Genomic DNA, 21,709 nt, shown 5'->3' with positions numbered 1-21,709 from the left:
TAGAAAATCCAAGATTTTTAGTACATTACATACTTATACACAACTAAAAAAGAGACGTTAAAATCACCGTTTACAAATAGTTCGTAAATTACAGTACACTTACAAACATACTTTAATTAAAAAAAAGTTCTTGTAATGTTTAATTTTGTTTATACTTACCTCTCTGAAACCAAAAAATACACTTTTCCTAAAAACTATATTTTTTAATATTTATTTTTACAAGGACCTTAGGTATAAGATACTTAAAGTTTAAATAAAAGAAATTGTTTTAGATAATTGTCTTTAGTAGCACTCCAGGGTTTTACATCAGTTAATCTTTAAACTATAGACGTTTAAGCATTATGCAAAATTAAGTCATAGGTAATTACTAAAAAAAATCTTGGAATAATATATTTTCGATAAAGTTTAATCAGTGTAGTATAAACTTAAATATCCACATGTTTATACAATTTGTCGTAGCAATGTAAACATAAAAAAAATCAAACAATTATCTTTTCAATGGATTGTAATGCATTATTGCATTAGTTAATAATTAGCGAAAACACTTTTTCACAACAAAGCTGATGTAGTGATTTTTCTAAAACTTAAAAATGCATTTAATATAGCAACAAACATTTAAAAACTTTTAAGTTCTCACAAGACTTTATTTTAAATGGCAGCCCAAAGAGTAAAGTGTTTTGACAACCCTAATTTTTTAAACGATGAGCAAAAACTGAACCTCCATTTGGAAAGCAGAGATGTTAAAGTAGATGACAGTCACCTTGTAGAAGAAAATAGTTCAGGTAAAAAGCGTTTTACAAAGAAGCAGTTTTTTTTTCAGGTTGAAAGGCTAACTTAAAAAAGTTGTTTTTGAGTATGTTTATTATAAAAACAGTTTACAGAAGTAATACTATGTTATAGTTTTAAAGTAAAACTTTCTTACAAAACTTATAATATAATAATTAATATATAAGTTTTGTTTATATAAAATTGTTACATTAGCCAAGAACTTTATCTAAATAGGTATTTTAGCTTTGTTTGATGTTTTGTCAATTATAGAAAAAGTACGACCTGAAAATAATAAATAAACTCAACGTAGTAATTGTAAAAATTCAAAATAAAAGCTAAGTTGCACTCCAAACTTTAAATCATGTTTAAACTTTGCAAACATAAAATTTGCTTTTAGTATCTGAAAACGTCGCCTATAGTATTTCTAACAAGTAAAGTTCAGTATTGTATTTCTTGGATTCTACCAAGAATTGGTACCACTGAAATTTATTCATAAACGTTATTTTAAGATATGCAGATTATATTAGAATAAAGGTACCATTCTACTTTAGAACTAGAAAAATTTACTCTTAAATGTTTTTAAACATTGTAATTGCTTCAAGTAACTTCATTCAGCTTTTCAAAGTACTTTTTTAACTTCTAAACAAAAACTCTAATATTCCAGGATTTTTCACTTCAGGGAGAGATTATGAGAGCGCTTATGTCAACCACAAATATAACGAAAAAGAAAGACAAGAACTCCTTAAGTTTGACGCGAATGAATTCTAATAACACTATTTAAGAAACATTACATTAAATTAAACTCACTTTGAATGTTTCCAATAAATTACTAACTTTTTTAATTGCTGATTTCAGTTTCAAGTCTATGAAACTTTATACTGTACTTATTAAAGCTTACTGTTAAAGTTTTTAAAAATAAGGAGTTTAGAGTATGCAGTAGTTAAAAAAAATATTCTACAAAATACTTTAATTTTTACTATATTTTATTATTTTATAATAAATACAAATATTATGTCTTTAAAAGTGTGCGTACACACTTCTATGTATAAAAAACAAGTTTCATTTCAATTGATCAGACAGTTTTAAAACTAATTAATAATAAAAAAGTTCATAAAAGCTTGGCAGTTTTGCGCATATAACTTTTTTCAGAGTTGAAATGTGCACTGCACAGTTTTCAACTAAAATATCCAGCAAAAACTCAATAATGCGTAAAAATGATAGTGAAAGTTATTAAGGGTTAAAATATTCTTAATGTAACATAGAATGTATTTCACATTTTTTTTGAAATTTACCTTTAAAACATTGTTCAAAATTTTATTTATATTTTATCGTTTTAATTTTGTAATTCCAGCAATGTTCGTTTTTAAAACTTATAGCTTGAAAAACGAGTTCAACTTCATGTTTCTAATCAAAAGTAAATTTTAAATCATGTTGTGTATAAAACTAATTTTTATTATTTAATTATTAGGTACGACAGCTTGGATTACTTGCCCCCATGGAGTGAATCATACAAAAACTGGCTAAAACTACAACCTCAAAGGTTAAAAATATATATAACTTTTGTTTTTTGACAATTTAAAAGTTAAGTTTAATATACAGTACTTTAACAAACTATTGTAGAAAATACTAACAGAGGTGTAAAAAAGAACAATTTCAAAAACATCTTGTCATACGATTTTTCCGTAACTAATTATTACATAGGTCAGAAAAAGAAGTTGACTACACTTACAGTTATACATTTAAAAACATTAACCATAACAAAGATTTTATAACTTTAAAACTTTTTAGCGCTAGCGGTTGGAACAGCTAAGATATTTATTTTTTTAACTAACTATTAATCAAGAAGTATAAAACTTTTAAAACATATTTTAATTAAATAATTTTAACAATTGTAGTAAGCTAAACTAAAATTTATCCAAAAATGTCATCATACTTTAAACTTTAAAAGAAATTTCGATCAATTTTAAAAACTAATTCTTTACTTTATCACAAAAAATATCACACCAGATTAGACTGGAACCGATGGACGATTGAAACCTTTAAAACAGTTTTTTTTTCAAATTTTTCTAAACTTATACACCAAGCTAAACCAAAACATATAAAAAAAAAGTTATACTGTTTCAAACTTGATGGTAAACGTAAAAAGCTCTTTTGAGTTAATTCTTTATTCTTAAAACTCAATATCACGCCAGATTAGACTGGGATAGATGGGTGATGATGGGTTTGATCGGGTTCACGGTGGGAATCGTCGGTTTCCTGTTACACCAGTTCATAGACCTCATATCTGATACCAAGTGGGAACACGCCGAGAAGTTTCTTACGGTAAAAACATTGTTTGATGATTTTTCTGCAAGTTTTTGCTAAGTATCTAAAATAGTTTAAAAAAAAATTAATTTTAAGAACTAGAGTAAAATAAAAACTTCTAAGTTTACATTTTTTAGAAGGAAAGATGCCAAGTAATTTCTTACAGTTAAACATTTTTATGGTGCAATTTTTATGGTTAATTTTAAAATACCTAAGAAAAAGTTTTACAAAAGTTTGCTTTAAGAGTTAAAGTAAAAACATTTCTTTAAATTTAATTGATATTTTTTCTAAATCTTTATAGGAGTCGTCGCTTTTCACTTCTTGGATTTTCGTTGTCGGTTACAGCTTGATATTCGCCATGGCCAGCTCTGCGCTCGTTGTTGTGAGTATTTCTTGTTTAAAAAATTAAAAAGTTTATTTACTTTTAATCTATTACTTTCAACCAATTTCAGTGGATTCGTCCTTCTGCAGGCGGTTCCGGAATTCCTGAACTGATCGGGTTTCTGAACGGAACCATAATCAGGCACATATTCAACCTGCAAACCTTCCTGGTCAAGTTCGTTTCGTGCGTGCTCGCAGTCGGGTCGGGACTTCCCGTCGGTCCTGAAGGCCCCATGATACATTTAGGGTTTGTTCGCGCTACTCAATTACATTATTGCAATTTATTGTTTTGTAACTTTAAATAATGTATCCATCTTTCCTCAAAAGTGTTGGAAGTTAAAAACTAAAAATAGGTAGCCGACTACAAGCAGTATAAAAAGTTATTGCTAGCTACAATATTATTTTAAGAAAATAAGTTATACTAATAGCTAATTTTATACTAATAATAAGTTTAAAGTAATAAATTATTCAAGGAAAACAGTTTCTAAAATTAGAAGATAAATTAAATAGGTTTGAAAAAGTAAATTAATAACAAACTTAATAAGTTTCTAACTTTTATTTAAACATTTAATATTTTCATGTAAATATTAGTATTTATTTACAATTTCAACAAGGTTATATAATAATCAAAAAACTCTCAGCTTTAAGTTGAATAATTTTATTTACAGAGGAATTGTCGGTGCTGGTTTAAGTCAATTTCAATCAGGATTCTTCAAAATTAAACCAAACTACTTTCAAAGATTCAGAAACTCTGAAGACAGGTAAACATTAATTTTATTTTATTTTTTTAAAATTTCTTATTTGTTAAAAATGAATGTGAATGGTAAATAACAAATGATATTAATAGTGTTTTTTGAGCATTTACAACTTTTAAAGACAATAAGCTACAGGTAAGATTTTACTAATGCATTTTAAAGTTCAAGTGCTACATTCACAGCTTAGAAGCGTCACCTAAACTTTAAACAACTTAAATTTGCCTCAATAACAAAAGCCACTTAAATATAAATCAGCCTAAAATATATTTGTTAAATTAAGCTTAGAACTTCGTACTAGTTTAGAACTTATATAAACAATAAACATTTAAAGCTAAATAAAATCAAAAAACAGTTTAAAAAATAAACTTTATTTATTAAATGAAATAAATAAAATAAAACTTTGATTCAGTTCTGAAAAAGTTAAAACTTATTTTCAAGTATTATAATTTTGGAAAAATTTTATATCTGCAGGAGTAATAAAAAATTTGATATAGAAAACTGAAAATTTTTAGCTTAAAAACATAAACAACAGTTTTACAAATAAAAGTCAGTCTGCGTTAGTAAAACAACAAATACTTTGATTCATGTTTGAAAAAGCAGCTAAGTTTAATTTCAAACATTATCTTTTAGTAAAAACATTATATCCGCTAGGGTCGCTGCCAACGTATCAATAAAAAATAGAATAGAATAGAGCTAAAAAACCTTAAACAGTAAAACAAAAAAAGTTCTTTCCATTAGTAAAACAACTAAAACTTTAAATAGGTTGAACAAAAGGCTTTAAATGTTTATTCAATTTTTTACATTATCCCATTCAGGAGAAACTTTATATCCGCTGGGGTCGCTGCCGGCGTCTCATCCGCTTTCGGCGCTCCTGTTGGCGGCCTTCTCTTCTCCATGGAGGAGGTGTCCTCCTTCTGGAACATGAAGCTCTCCTGGCAGACCTTCTTCTGCTGCATGGTGTCCACCTTCACCACCGACCTGTTCAACAGCGCGTTCAGGGGCTTCAGGTATCAGGGCGACTTCGGGTTGTTCAAAGAAGAAACCAACATCATTTTTCAAGTAGGTAGAATTTTGATACCACTTTTTATTTTTGATATTTATAACAAAAATTGATAAACTTTGTTAAAAAATTACCTTTTTTTGCAAAAACATGACCAACGCTATTTATCAGGTAGGTCACTTTTTGATACCATTTTTTTTCACACATACAACATTTAAAGTGATAAGTAGAGCTAATATAAAGAAAGTGTTTTTTACAATAACTTTCTTATTTTATTTTAAAAAACTTTATTCCCAAATAAAAAGATACAAATAAGTACTAAAAACAAAAAAAAAGTAATTAGAACTAAAAAAATTAACGAGTTCAATACGTAAATTTTCTCTATAAGTTTCTTGGACTTCGACTTCAAATGTTTTAGGTAAATTCAGACTTACCCACACACATACTGACATTCATACCGACTGTTATACTCGGGTGCATGGGAGGTGTCCTCGGTTCGATGTTCGTGTTTTTGAATCTCAAAATTGCCAGGCTCCGGAGAAAAGTGTTGAGTCAAACGAACTCTGATAACATGAAGAAAATAATTCGATTTGTCGAGCCGTGTCTGATTATGGTGAGAGCTTTGTAAACTTTAATTATCTGCTATGTGTTTATACGTAGCATAAATTGCATTTAAACACCAAAAACTACGACTTAAATATTAGCTAAAAAAGTTTACTATAAAATACAAAATAGTTGTACTATAATATTAGTTCTATAAAGTCGTAAAACTGTTTAAGTTTCCTACACTATTGTTATTAATTATGTACACAAGTATTTCTCTGTACAGGTTATCACAGCAACAGTATCAGTGTTACTACCGAAAGGTTTCGGATGCACCAAGCCTGTTTGTTATGTTTCAGAAACAGTTGATGGAAAATGCGCAGTTCCAGAGATAATGCTGTTAGTAAACGAAATATTTCATATTTGAAAAAAGCTAGCTACCTTAGAGTACTTGTTTCAATAGCTATATAAATGTTATGAATTCTGCAGCTTTATAACAAAGACTTTTCTACTTAAAAATACAAGTTAAATTTTTTGTTTGACTCACGACGAAAAAACGTCATTTAATTAAAAAACTGAAGTTTTTGAGAACTTTTTTATTTTAAGCTTGTTGACTTAACTTCAGAAGCATAAAATTACCAACTGTTTTTTATTTAATATGTGTTATAAACAGCTAGTAGAAATAAAACATTTAAAGTGAAAGCTGTGAAGTTGTGGCACTGGAGGACGAGAGAGCACCAAGGACAGAGCAAACAGTTCAGAGGTACTTGTGTCACGAGGGTAAAAGTTGCAATGTGGAAGGCTTCAATTTCACCTCATCTACCTACAGCGCTGGTAAGTTTAGATTTTTTTTTGTAAACTAACTTTCAGTAATTTAAAGTAAATTAGGTTTTGAGAGTTAAAAAATATATAGTAACAAACATAATATTATTAGTAGGTGATATTTTAGTGCACGTTTTGGACTGATTCAGATGTATTTTAGTAATACGTTATATGAGTTTTTTATGATCGGTAGGAAAAAATACTGAGTTTTATTATAATTAAAATTTCAAACTATAAAAAAAAAACTGTCTTTTGCGGGTCGTAGTACTTCCCACATGCATATCAAAAAAATCTCTTCCTTTTACATTGAAAAAGCTAATTATTATTACGCTAGATGGAATTGTTAAAAAAATAGCGCTTAGTTTATTAATAACTCAACGAATAGCACATTTGTTAATTTTAATTAACCAAACTTTATTAATTTAGCTTGTTATTTGCCGCAGGACTTTTCTTAACAGGCAGAATCAATACCATATGTCGCAGTTTACCGACTACTGCAGTAGGTACTTTATTTTGTACAAACTGTAAAATTTCTGCAACATTTGTGTACCAAATAACAACTTAAATTAGAAAAATTAATTATTTTTTTTTGCTATTTAAAACATTCGTTTTTCTTTTTTGTGTTCCTTTTTGTTACGTGGTTCCTATTCCTATTCATATCTAAACTCAATAAGGAAAAATTATTATTAACTTATTTACCCAGTCAGTGGTAAACTAAGTAGTTTTTGTGCTCGATTTTGTTTAAAGATCAGTAAAATCTAGTAAAAAAAAAAGTATTTAGCAGTGTTTTGTGCCTTCCTAAATAAAATTTCCTAAATTTCACAGTTAATGAATTTAAAAAGATTGCAATGAGTCTTGAAACGCTTACAAATTTACACTGATATTTTATCAATGAGACAATTTTATATTAAGAGTTTAATATTTAAGACCTTCAAATTCAGAGCTTATCAATTTGTGATCATTGCATTAACGCATGAAACAAGGTGTCAAACAATAAACTCTAAATTTGAAATTGTCTCATTGATATCTATTTGCTCCTTTTCAGTTGGGCTCTTTCCTGTGGAATTATAACTCACCGTAGACTTATTACCACTAATTCTTTATATATTTCATTACATAGCTGCCACGCTGACGTTCGTGCCAGGGGAGGAGGCCATCAAGCACCTGTTCTCCATAGGAACCCACGACCAGTTCGACTGTGGCACCCTGGCCACCTTCCTGGTCCTCTACTACTTCCTGGCTTGCTGGGCCGCCGGCACTTCCATATCAAGCGGCCTCGTCGTTCCCATGCTGTGAGTTGAAACTTAACTGTTAATAATAGTAAGGTGTAACATTTCTAAAAAAATTAATTTTTAATAAAAAAACTGAGATCTTAGAATTTAAAAAATTAATTTTTTTTTAATATTTCATTTTAATAAAAGTATTTCATTTAAAAGTGTTACAAAAAAATATATATATTACAGTTTAATAGGAGGTTTGTACGGCAGAATAGTTGGTCAGCTGATGGTCAACTGGTTCGGAATATTTGTTCCGGAAAATCCGGACCAGATTGTCTGGTCGTGGATCGACCCAGGAGCCATGGCTCTGATTGGTGCTGCGTCTTTTTTCGGCGGAGTTTCCAGACTCACCATGTCTTTAACTGTAATCATGGTAAAAATAAAATTTTTGCATATCATTATTTTTTAAAATATTTTTTGTTTTGAGAATGAAGATGCTTAAAGAATGCTTAAAGTTCTTTAAACTAAAAGTATGTATTCAATAAAAACTTTGTAAAGTATTTCAAAACAGTTTTGTATATTCTTTAATTCTTATATAACATTTTATACAAAACATTTTTTTCTAAATGCAAGTAACCTACAATATAAACTTTAACTTATACTTAAACTAGTTGAACTATTCAGTTATATAGTTCATTGTTATTTAAAGAACAGAAATATCTTAATTTAAATTTAAACTGGAAGGTTTTTTTAAAACTTAAAATAACTTTGTTTGCTTAAAAGTGCAAAAAGTTTTAAAGTGTATATTTTTGTACATGGTTTAATTAATAACTAATAAAATCAAGCATCTAAACCAGGGTTTCCCAAAGTGGGCGATATCGCCCCCCTGGGGGCGATTTTAGTAAGTCGGGGGGCGAATTTTAGTAAAGGGGCGAAAGGGGGGGCGATAACTAGTAAGGGGGCGAATGGGGGGCGATTTTATAATTTTGGTTATTCATAAAATTTTTACTTTTTATCTTTTTATTATATTAATTTTAGCTTGCCAGTAAGTATTTGACCCCGAGGTCAATAAAACGTCCCGAAGTGGATTTTGGATCCTTTCAAAGCAGATCTTTTTGAAGTAAACGTTGACTGACAGGAAACTTTCTCAGACTTACAAACTGACCTTGAACTTAAAGTAAAACTTTTCAAAGAACGATATAAAAGCTTTTGGACTCAACAAAAACTAAGGCATTAGTATCTTATCATTTAGAAGGAAGTTAGATTGTTGTTTATAGTTTTTCGTTCTAGCTATGTTGTTGAGAAAGCTTTTAGTTCAGTTATCAACACCTTGAGCAAAATATATAATCTAGATATTTGTTAAGGAGGTGACTTGAGGCTTTGTTTGACTGATTTAGAGCCAGATATAGAAAAACTTGCAATCAGCCATGAAGCTCATCCTTCACATTAGATTAGACTTCAGTTGCAGACATTACTTTCTGTTAGGTCTTCAATTTTAGTTGATTTTATAAAAGATTTCTTAATTGAGCTCGTTTGTATTGTACTTAAGTAGTCTTTTTATGATAACAATTTTATTAACTTATTTATTCTACAACAGGTTGCTTAATCCCTAATGAATACTAATTACTGTAGACTTCCTCTTGCGTTCGCACTTTTACTCAAAAAAAAAAGTGCAAATTTAAAATTTCTTAACTTAACTTAAATAAAGTATATAACTAACTAAGTATTAATAAAACAAAAAACTTTATTATACTTAATAGCTTATATAGATCAATCTTTTTTAATAAATATTTTTTTATGTTTCAGTGGATTTCACGTTTATTCATAACAGTATTGCATTATGTTATGTTGAAATTTGCCTTTTGTAAAAAAATGATAGTGCATTTTTGAGTTAGCCCTTTTTAATTTTGTTCAAAGTGCAAATTCAAGTCTACTGTATTTATTAAGTGGTTTTGTTTTGATTTGGTTAATTTGGTAGTTTATATTTGTTGTTTTACATTACACTAAAAGTTTTTATAGCATAGTGAATATAAAATTTGTTTAAAAGATATTTATTTGACATATTTTTATTATTACTTGTTTAGTCTGTATAAGTAAAAAATTCTTGTAAACCAATACAGTTTTTATTTCAATAAAGATTTTTGGACTTTAAAAGAGTATAGATTTGAGGTCTCTATTTCAAATGGCTTTAACTATTTCACTAAAAACATTCTTAAAGTCAGTTTTATTTTCTAACTTGATATATTATTGTTAAAAAACTGTATATTAAGGATTTTAAACTATTAGTACAATTTTTTTTTTTTTGTTTTATCTTAATTCAAAATATATTGGCAATTAAAATGTGTTGTTAACTTTAATATTTTAACCCTAGCTTTTAATTTTTCACTATTTTCCTCTGATAAATCATTATAGGTTGATAGTTAGAAAACAAAGTAATTTTTGAACAGAATTAAATAAGCCACCGAAAAGACTGCTACAGTTACAAACCAAAATTTTAATCCAATAAAAATATTTTTAATAGATTACTTTCTGTTCACAAAATTAATTGTAAAACCTTTAATTTTATATTTATTTATACTTAAAAAAAAATTGTTAGGATTAAGGTTTAGTTTTTTAAAGGTTATTCCAAGTCAAATACTGAATCATGGTATTCTACTACAAAACATATAGTTTAAAAAGTTAAGTTTTTATCTTTTCAACTAACTTGCTTATAATACCTTTGAGCATTGAAATTAGTAATTTTTCTGCATTAACAGAAGCTATTGATTGAACCAATTTTCATGTGAGATAATCAACCAGTTGGTCAAACTTCCTAAAACTAGATCAGCAATGATGTTTTAATATTTATTTCATTCTGTGTAAAATAAGCTGTTCATTCTTTTTTAGTTTTTTAATCTTTGGTAAAATAGTTTTAGAACAGGTTTCAGTTAAGATTTTAGATGGGTAACATACGGCCTAGATCCAGTCAAATTTCAGCCCGCTAAGAAACTTAAAAACTACTTTTGTGCAAAACAATAAACTTTAGCTTCTTGATACTTATTACTTTGAAATACGCTTTCAATTTGGTTTTCAGTTCACAATAGTACTTCCTAGATCGCAATAATAGTAAATCAATTTGTTAGATTTTGCTCGAGATTTTTAATTTTCTTATATCTTAGTTTTTTAAATTATGTAACCCGCAAGTACATTTTTTTAACAAGTCGACACTAGAAAGGATTTTTTTAGTAAAAATGACTTGTTGACTACAAAAGTTGTCCACAACTAACCTAAAGGTTTCATTAGTTTCAAAACAATTCATATTTAAACAGAATTGATTACAGATTACAAAAGGCTTTTTTATATTTTAGTACTTTTGTACACTTTCCTGGGCTTATAAGAAAATAACGGTAAATTATTTTTTCAAGCCCTTTAAATTACTTTAAACATTGCCTAAAAGAGCGTGAACAATAAATTCAAGACTAAATGACATTTCGAATACAACTTTTTTGGCTCAAAAGTGCGTACTCAAGAAGAAAAAAAACTTTATAAAATCATGGGGGGCGATTTTTTTTAAACTTCTGAAAAGGGGGCGATTTAGTAAATGAGTTTGGGAAACCCTGATCTAAACTATAGTTTAATATTTGACCAAAAAGAATTTAGTTAAAAAAACCTGACATCTGAAAGAAAGCTGTAGATATCTTAGTATTTTATTTAAAAAGTTCTTACTTTTACGTATTTGAGAAAATCGTTACCTTATTTTTTTTATTGGACTTTTTAGCAAAATCAAGCTAATGTAAGATGCATCTTTAAAAAATTTATCTTTACACCATACTTAGGTTGAAATAACGAACGACATAATGTTTCTACTTCCCATTATGACGTCAATAATGGTGGCAAAGTGGGTGGGAGACCTGTTCACCCACCCCATGTACCACACCCTGCTCGAGTTCAAGTGCATCCCGTTCCTCGATGCTGAACCTACAGTGTACGAGGACCGTGGTAAATTGTTAGTTGGTAGTATTCTTGCTAAAAAAGAAATAATGTTCAAATAAAATAATTGCTTAAATAGTTTGTAGTAAAACATTGTAAACTGCGATTCACATAAGTTTTACATAAGTTAATTTTTTGAATTTTAACTTTTTCTAAATATAATGCCTAAAACAAGTTTAAATAACTTCAAAGTATTTTGACCAAAAAAGTTACAAAACATTAGTTTATCTTTTGTTGAGTATAATAACTTTATTTTACTTCAATATATTATTTTTAAATTTTTTAAACATCATAGACTAAATCTTGAGCTTCACCAAGTGAAAGAAACGATGACGTCACCAGTGGAAACAATCGAGTCACGTGAGAAAGTTTCAAAAATTTGCAACTTGCTTCTGAAAACAACATACGGTGGGTTCCCGGTTGTGAAACAGAGCGAAAAGGGTGAAACATATGAGGGCCTAATAACTAGGTTGGGTATATATTTTTATAATTAAATATTTTTTTTTACTTCTTAACATTTACAATATATACATAACTACTACTTTAAAAACTATATTGCAATATTTTAAAATAATCAGGCAAGAATCGATATAATTTATAACATTATAAAAAGTCGATTTTGTAAGTAAAAAACAAAAAAAAAATGTATAAAAAAAATCAGATCAAGACATTTTTTATCCATGTCATTTCAACCTATTTTGTTTTAATTCAAATATAATTTTAACAAACTTGACGACAAAAAAGTGTATTTTTTGTTGTCTCGAAGAATTTGTTATTTATAATTTGTTTCTGAACCAGTTCTTTTAATTTAAAAGAAAGTTTATTTCTACCAAGATCAAGATTACTTTACTACAATTCGACTTATAGCAACTTTTTTTGTGTTCATCAATATAAAAAAATACTAGAAAGAACTAACAGTAAGTTCAAAGTAAAAACATTTTTTGTATAGAATGGAACTGTGTCTTATACTTCAGCACAAAGATCTGTTTATACCTGCTGAGACCAGTGAAGTTGATGAAAAGAAAGTTAAAGGCTACCATGATGTAAGCTGCAATGTTATTATATTTTGCTGATACAACCTATAAATAAATATTTAAAGAGGTAAAACTCTAAATAGTATATGAACATATTTAATAAGTTTACAGTTCTACTTAAATTTTAAAACTGTTGATTACCAAGACCACTTGTTAATCAGTTCTACGATTGATAACTTTTTGCCATTACAAGTTTAAAATACGTAGGTCAAATAAATAGCCTCCTTTATAGGTCACCTGACTTAATTAACTATATCACTCGTGTTACACTCTTTTGTACAAAGGCTATTAATTGCAGTAAGTTAAGTACTTTTTTATACATTTGTTGTTCAAGATTCATGAGGATCGAATGATGAACACGCGTTTGATTTATGGAAGACTGCAAAAATTTCTGGAAAATCCTGAAATTTGTGATCAATATATTGATTTGGTTTGTTTAAATCTTTAATCTGTATAACTTTCATCTTAAAAATTACAATCTTTAAGAAAAGAAAAATACTATAATAAATTGAATTCAAAAGAACTGTAAAGACTTAGAATTGAAACTATAGAAAATAAAATTTTAAAACTTAAAGATAATAAATTAAGAGCACTTCTAACAGAGCCCTTACATAAACAAATCAAGCGTGACGGTTCAGGACACTTTCTCCCTGCACCGCACTTACATCGTGTTCCGAACGTTGGGACTGCGACACCTGCCGGTTGTAAATAAACACAACAAAGTCGTCGGTATAATCACAAGGTAAAATAAGTTATTATCAGATTAAAATAATTGTTTGCTTGACAAGTATTAAATCTTTATCTATATTTTTTAATTTAACAAGATTAAAAGTGTTGAACTGTTTTTTTCTTATATTGTAAGTGTTAAAAAATTCTAAAAAGTTAGGTTTTACTTGCTTGAAAATACTGATCAAATGTACTTTTTTTAATGATTGAGATGGAAAAGCTTTTATTTAACTTATTTCTAAATTATTTTTTTAGGTCTTACTTTAAGTAATTTTTCATAACAGAAAAGACTTGATGGGATTCAAACTGGAAGAAAAACTTAACATTCAAAGTAACAACGATGACGCCAATGCTTAAAGATAAACAATGTTTATTTGTACTATATTTAACTGTAGTAGTATTCATTTGTTCCCCAAAATACTAAAAAAGACTGTATGATTTTAATTTCACTAAAATAAGTAAAGTTAAAAAAAGTAAATTGCTAGCATAAAAAATTCTTTATACTGTGCATATATTTTAACCCTAGGAAATGATTAGAATTTTAAAATATTACTTTTTTTTAAATGTAAAATAGTTAAAGTTTAAGCTCTATAATTTAGTAGATGATTTTTATGCTTGTTTAGATAACTTAAAATATGCTTTACTAATTACTATTTCCTGTTTTTATTTATTTGTTGTCATAGCTAAAAGTTTATAAAATCTAGTTCGACTTTGTAAATAAGTTAAAAAAAAAATTGTAACTGTTTAAAGTGTTTTGAATTTTAGGTTATTAATCTTTAGATTTTAAGAGTTCAAAATGAAAATTTTACGTATTGTATTTTATTAAATCTGGTTACTGATTTCTATGTTCAAAAAGTATATAATACAAAAACAAATAAATTTTAGTTTTTTTTAATTGTAAGTGTTTTAGTACAATTAATTTTACGCATGAATACTGTATGATGTAAAATGGATTTACTACATATTACACATTAACAAAGTATTCTGAATGACTAAACAATTTTTGGATGTCGAATTTTTTGTTTCAGATTGTTAACTTTCGTAATCTAGTGTGGAATTTTTTTTTCCTACATAGCGTTTTTCTATAAGCAGCTTAAACAATAAAACAGGTTTATGACTTATTTAATATAATTTTTAAATAAAAATATATTTTAATAAGAATAAATATATACTACTTTTAAGTAAAGCTTATAGTGTATTCACTATTGAAGATCGGGAAAAAAAAGTAAAATATGATAAATAAAGAATACAAACTTTTATCAAGTTTTAGCAGCAAGATAATTTTAAATTAATAAATTAAAATCTTTTTTTTATAATTATGCACTATTTAATATTTAGTAATTTTATTATTTAATTTATACGTAAAGTAAATAATGAATTTTAAACACCACTCGTTTTTACACTAAAAATTGTATGCGACTAAATTATCTTAATAAACATATGTTATGAATACTATTTCACTTACTAAAACATACAATTCTTTTTATATAGTCTTACAAAACTTTATATGTATGAATCTTAAGTCATTTCTTACTTTAAGAATTTTTTGTTGTTTTTTAATATTAATATATTTTTATAATATTTATTAATTTATGTAATATTTTATATATTTTATCTTTAAATCCAGTAAAACAACTTGTTATTTACTAAAAAACTTTGTTTATGTAGGTGAACACCAATCCCAGTATTTCTCAAAAACTTAAACACCACTCATTGGGCCAATTTAACAGGTGTAGCCTCTTGTTTCTTAAAAATGTACCTGCCAAACTAGTTTCGCATATTTTTATCGCAATAAAGTTTCTTTCTTATAATTTGCTTAATTTCTTAAGTTTTCATTAAATAAACTATTTTAATTCGTTAATCTGACAACTATGTGTCAAGCCTTTTTTTTACCACAAAAGTTAATTAAAGACAATCTATTTTAAACTAAATTTATTTTATAATTTACTTATACGTGGCTTATTTTAAGAAATAAAAAAAATATAATTAGTATTTCGTATTTTAAAAGTTTTTTTTTTAATTATAAAACATGACAACATTTTCCAAAATAATTATTTTTAGATGACAAACAGAGAGACAATTTAAAAAAATATATAGTTTATTTTAAACTTTGAAAGTGCCAGTCTTTTTAATCATCAAAATACTAATAAATTCTGTTACATGTAGTTAAACAGCTACTTCAATACTTTTTAAATTCAAACAAAATTATTCAAGCAATTTGCAAGTTGCCTAGTAAAGTTTGAAATAATGTTGTTTAGTAAAGTAATGTTAGGTTGAAATTTTTAAATTATAGTTGTATTATTATTAATAAACTTTAAACTATTATTTTTAACATATTAAAACAAACCTCGCTGATGTTTAGGGAAAAGTTAGTTTATCTAATATTTAATGAACAAAATTAATTTACTTTTGTCAGTTTAAAAATACATTTTCTAAACAAGTTTTGCATACTGCATATCTTTTTAAACTTATAGAGAAAAAATACTTCAGATAGTCCTAATAAAGAATTCAAACACTTTTTACAAACAAAATTTAGTCGAAATTCTTATTTAATATATACACTAAAGCTTCTAAAAAGGTGCACCAAGGAACAAAAGTCTACAATATATTTTTTTAAACAGACCAGCACTGTAAATTAAATAAAAACTTAATCAGTTTTTATTAATTTCAGCTCAGTTAGTTATTGTTTAATTAAACTTTTATAAAAATTTTTTATACAAATATGTTTTTCATAGTTTTGTGCACACAAGACTTTTCTCTAGTATTTTACTTTATACAGTATTCAAAATAATTTGAAACTACTTAAGTAGAGCAGTGGTAAAGAACATATAAACTATTTTACTGAGCACAGAAAATAAAGTAAGGTGGATTTTACGTTAGTTTTGACTTTTGCAGTTAGAAAAAGCTAATTTAGTATAAATAAACATTTCTAAACACTTTAATTGTATAATAAGAAAGTTAAAACGTAAATAAAAACACGTTTTTTTATAATATTTTCAAAATCTAGTATGCACAATGAACTTAACTTATTTTCCCCAAAGTTAATAAGCGAAGCTTTTAAAGAGGCTGAAGACGACTGGTGTAGAGTACCATAAAAATATCTTTATTTTTTATTAATTTAAGCATACTTACGAAACTAAGAAACACTTAGTTTAAATGAAAACTACTTTAAGCGTTATATGGATTACAAATTTCTAGCTTTGGTGATTCTTTCTTTATCTCTAAAGTACAAAATCTTTCAAATGTTTATAAGTTACGTAATTAAACGAACTTTAAAAATTTGTTAGAGTTAAATAAAACGAATCAAATACTTATCTATACTTTTTTTTATTATAACTTGTAAGTTGTTCCTTTAAAATTATCAGTTTGCGTAGACATTATGTTACGAAAAGTTAAGGAATTTAAGATTTTAATAATTTAAACAACACAACAGACATTAAAAACAATCAAAGTTGTAGAAAATAAAAATAAAAATCTTGTATAATCGTTTATGGCTAAAAGAAAGTCAAATAATCAGGATGTTTATCCAAATAAACATACTGGTTTTCAACAAACTTTTTATAATTTACTTTAAATAATTACTTACTTGATTAAAATTTCAAGTTTAATGTAATTATTGATCTTTCATCACATTTTATAAATAAATTCTATGAATTTATGAAAACAATTAGATTAAGAAAAAATTGTTAAATCATTAATAGGTTTAAATATTTTGAAAAATTTAAAGTTATAATAGACTCAGTGTTTTTAAATTGAAAATCATCAAGTGTAAGTACTATCTTGTAAGTTTTAATGTACATTTAAGATAAAATAAATATTTTTTTATAAAGTAATGTAGTTTTTTAATTTAAATCTTAGTCTACTACAACTATGTTTATCTACAACCACTAAAATATAACAAGTTTTAAGAACAGTTTTACTGTTTGTTTAACGTGGTTTTATTCCAGTACTTATTCTTGAAAATCTAGTAAGACAACTAAAACTTTTACCGGAAAGTTTTATTTACTTTGGTGGTTATCAAGCCTAATTGTTTCTCAAATCTTAAACATTAGTCATTGGTTCTTTTCAATAGGTGTACCTGCACCTTAAAAATATCCTTGTTAAACCAGTTTCACAATTTATCTTTAAATACTTTTATCGCATTTTCGTTTCTTTTTTAAATTTCTTAAAATCCTTGACTCTTCAAAAATGTGCAATAACTACATTTTTTTTCTAAAAACAATTAACTAAAAATAAACATTTTTTTAGTGTTTAGCCTTAAATAGCTTTTAATAAATAAAAAAAAAAAATTCTCCAAACAAGTTTTTCTTCTTAGTGAATATTAAAAAAATACTCCCATATAAACATGACTAACCTACTTACATAATTTAAGGGCGGGTATTTACGTTAACCAATGAAATTTGGCTATTTTAATAAAAAATTCCTAATTTGCATTTCCCCTTTTTTAATCGCTAGTCAAGGAGCTGGAAGCTTTTTATGACTTAATGACTTATCGCGTAATAAGTACTTAAGTTTAACATTTTTCATAAATATGGTATTAGTTAAAACGTAAGACTTTGAAAACTTTTTTGCTTTGCTAAATGACTTAAAATGGAGAATAAAATTTACTCTGCTTAATTTTATTAACCTAAATTATTTTACAATTTTTTATGTATCTTTCATAAACTAAAAAATCATAGTTTTTGCTTTATTAACTTAGGGTATTAGTTTGATAACTCAGCTTTTTAGCTTTAGTTAGTGGTTTTCAGATATTAAATAAACTACTGAGTAAATAATTATCACAAATCTCGCTTTTATTTACCTTTAAAAAATGTTACATAAAATTAAAAAATGAATACTTTTTAAATTTTTTTTAAGGTATAAACATATTATTTATTTAGCAGTAATCTAATGAGAACTCTAACAAAAAAAAAGTTTAAAACAAACTTGTGTAAAAATATATATGGGTAAACTTTAAGAAAAACTGAAGTCCATAACCTTATAAGGTAAGCGTACAAGTATCAAGTTATCTTCTCAGTTTTTCACTAGTATTTTCAAATTAAAGAAAACCTTTTAAATATTTATAAGGTAGCAAACTTACTAAAGTAAACGTATGAAAATTGTTAACTGCAAGTTTAAATATACAACTGTACTCCTCAATTGAAAATGAATTTAAAAATTTTTATAACTCTATTCATTTATATTTTCTTTTTTCACCCTATAAATTAAAATAAATAACTACATATCAAAATAAAATTAAGATTTTTTTTTTTTAATATTTTATTTCTTAATATTACTCGTGTCAATTTTAATTTAAATATCTTGTCTAAGATTTATAACAGAAATTTTTACGATTAAAATTTTCAAAACTAAAAATACTTCAAACAAAATTATAAACTACTTTTGGTTTAAAAAAGATTAAGCTAAAACATCATAAAACTTTTAAAAAACAAACGTTTAAGTATATATTTTTTACTTTGCTGAAACGTATATTTAAAAGTGCATACTAGCAAATATAACCCTAGCTTAGCAGTTTAAATAATGCATACGAGTATATAACTTTTTTATGTATAAATATTTTTAAGTGAAAAATTTTATATTTAATATTTAATTTAGGATATCAGTTTTACTTAGAGTTTTACTAAAAGTTCGCAAGTTTTAGACTTTTAGCAAGTGTATTACAAACTAAAGTTTTCTAAAAAAAAGGTACAAAAAAATGATAAAAAACAAAGAAAGCATTTACTATATAAAACATCATTATTTTTACAAATTAAACTTATACAGTTCTAAAAAAGTGTTTATATAATTAGTCATGATAATTATTAAACAACGAGCTGTTTCAGTTTCTCCATAGTCATCACTAAATTTAACAAATAAAAAAAACTGTGTTGTTATGAAAAAAATTGCTGAATAAAAATGTTACAAAAGAATTTTTTTCAAGAACAAAAAAAAAGTTTAAAAATATGTAAGCCTTATTTTGAACAACAAAATACCTCTTTAATCATGTTCATAATTGTGTTTGTACTTTTTTTGGTGTAGTAACTTTGAAAAGAGTACACTTCAGTAAAAATATAGGTTACTTGGTTAATTTTACAAAATATGTGTATGTTTTTAAGTAGCCTACTACCAAATGCTGATCACTTGCAAAAAGTAATATCATGTATAACTTGAATTTTGAGTAAAAATTAAGTTTGTCTTAGAATTTACTAAAAATTTTAAGCAAAGGTTGTTATATGTAGTAAAACTCGTTATTGAAACAATTTTAAATAAAATTTCGAAAATATTGAAAATTTAAGCTTAGCACTACATGAACTTTCACTTTTTGATACTATTTAACTATTTATTTTAAGTTCTAGAATTTTATTTAGCTAGTTCAAAAGTTTTTGAAATAAATTTTTACTTATTACTAAAAATTACAAAAGTAAAATATATGTAGCTAGTATAATACTTAAAAGTCTATAACAAACAACTTTATATTTTTAACAACGTAGTTTCTTTAAACGTCAACTCTTATCATGAAGTTTTTTTTTAGTATTAATATCAAAATTACATTTGCATGCAACTCTTTATACAGAGTTTAATAACCATAGTTGTATGTAAAAAGTAGTTTTGATTGTTCTTTAGCCATTGTATTGTTTTTTGTTCAAATCGCCAATTAAATGCTCGTTATTTTATCATTAACAGCTAATACTTCTGACATATATTTTTTTCTAAACAGACTATTTTGCGGTGTTCACATTTATCAAATTAAAAATAGTCTAAAACTGGTAATAATATTTAACTTATAGTATTGACTTTTTGATAAATAATTTAACAATGTACAACTTTTCTCATATCTTTTTGACATAAAGATCCTAGGTAAGTAATATTTTGTTTATTTTTAACTTAATACTATTTTATGTAATTTATTCTACTTGACTGATCATTAAAAAAAAACTATAATCGATTTTTAAAAAAATTTAGGCTGAACTTCATTTAAAAATTATTTTAATCAAACATTAATTTTATTTGTTTTCCTTCAGATTTTGTTAAAATAAATTTTTTAAATTTGTTGTTAAATATTAAACTTTTAATCTAATATTTAGCTTGAGATAATTTTCGTTTTAAGATTTTAAATAATAGTTTGTTTAAGTTTTATTTGAAAAAGAAATATGATATTAAAAAAAAGTTTCTTTTTTTATTTCTTAACATTTTGTCATGAGTCATCATTTTTAAACAGTAACAATTCCAGTTATTATCTAAATTTTGTTAATTGATGTTTATTTACTAAACAGTATTCTTATAAAAGATTATTTGTTTTCAAACAAACAATGCTTAATTAATATTTCTTGAGACATGTTAAAAAAGAAGTTAAAACTTTCTAAATATTCTAAGTAAACTATGAAAGTTTAGTGTTTTTATATAATACAAGCTTAATTACAGATTAAAAAAGTAAATTATAATGATGTTAACTAAAGTCACTTAGGTAAAACGTAACTTAAAAATTTTGTAAAAGTTTATAATTTCTATAAAAATAAACATTATAAGAATAAAATAAACCTTTAAACTGAATTCAAAGTATCAGTAGAACTTACAATAACTATGACAAAATACATTTTTAAAATTCTTAATGAACATTTAACATAAAAAATATCATTATTAACGTTTCTCACAAAACAAACTCATAAAATTTAGGCAAAAGTGTTTATGAGAATTAGTCATGGTAATTATTTTCTCAAAAACTACTTCCTTTTCTTAGTAGTCATCAACAAAGTTGTTATACAACAAAATTGTATTGTGTTTTTAGAAAACAAATTGCTAAATAAAAATGATACAAAAGAATGATTAAACTTTTAAAAGTATTATGTGCATTACTTATACTTTTATAAATTAAAAATTGAGAAAAAAACAATAAGAGTTGTAATGTTACCAAAATTTTTTATTGTAAAAAGCTTTCTATTTTGTGTGAATGAAGTTTTAAAAACATATATTTAGTTATTCATACTATTTATTTAACTTTAAAAATGTCAATTATGTTTTCAAATAGTTTATTATCAGATACTACTTGCAAATAGCAGTTTAATATCGGCTTAAAAACTTAAAAATACATCATTTCGAAATGTGTAAAGTAAAATTATCTTAAAAAATATTTACAAACTTAAGCAGTATTTTTCATTTTTTACAGAACTTGTTAAAAGGCGGCCCAAGTTCATTTTTAAGTTGAATAAAAAG

The 21,709-nt window shown here is 25.7% G+C and overlaps 1 protein-coding gene across 1 annotated transcript; it reads left to right on the top strand.

Annotated features, from left to right (window-relative positions):
• Positions 1-652: 652 nt before the first annotated feature.
• On the top strand, positions 653-19,565 carry LOC145832426 (chloride channel protein C-like). The gene is made up of 21 exons (XM_082939741.1): positions 653-782; positions 1,433-1,514; positions 2,237-2,308; positions 2,961-3,090; positions 3,377-3,454; positions 3,525-3,700; positions 4,122-4,214; positions 5,024-5,267; positions 5,627-5,821; positions 6,038-6,150; positions 6,455-6,585; positions 7,694-7,865; positions 8,037-8,223; positions 11,606-11,775; positions 12,055-12,228; positions 12,709-12,802; positions 13,128-13,223; positions 13,396-13,535; positions 13,804-13,850; positions 17,221-17,245; positions 19,538-19,565. Exons 1-21 carry the CDS (start codon positions 653-655, stop codon positions 19,563-19,565), a joined length of 2,577 nt encoding a protein of 858 aa, XP_082795867.1.
• Positions 19,566-21,709: the final 2,144 nt, after the last annotated feature.

This window comes from Thalia democratica, chromosome 3 (genome assembly GCF_965202585.1).
Source record: "Thalia democratica chromosome 3, ktThaDemo2.hap1.1, whole genome shotgun sequence".
In the NCBI taxonomy this organism is placed as follows: Eukaryota; Metazoa; Chordata; class Thaliacea; order Salpida; family Salpidae; genus Thalia; species Thalia democratica.
This window is presented reverse-complemented; position numbering and strand designations above follow the sequence as displayed.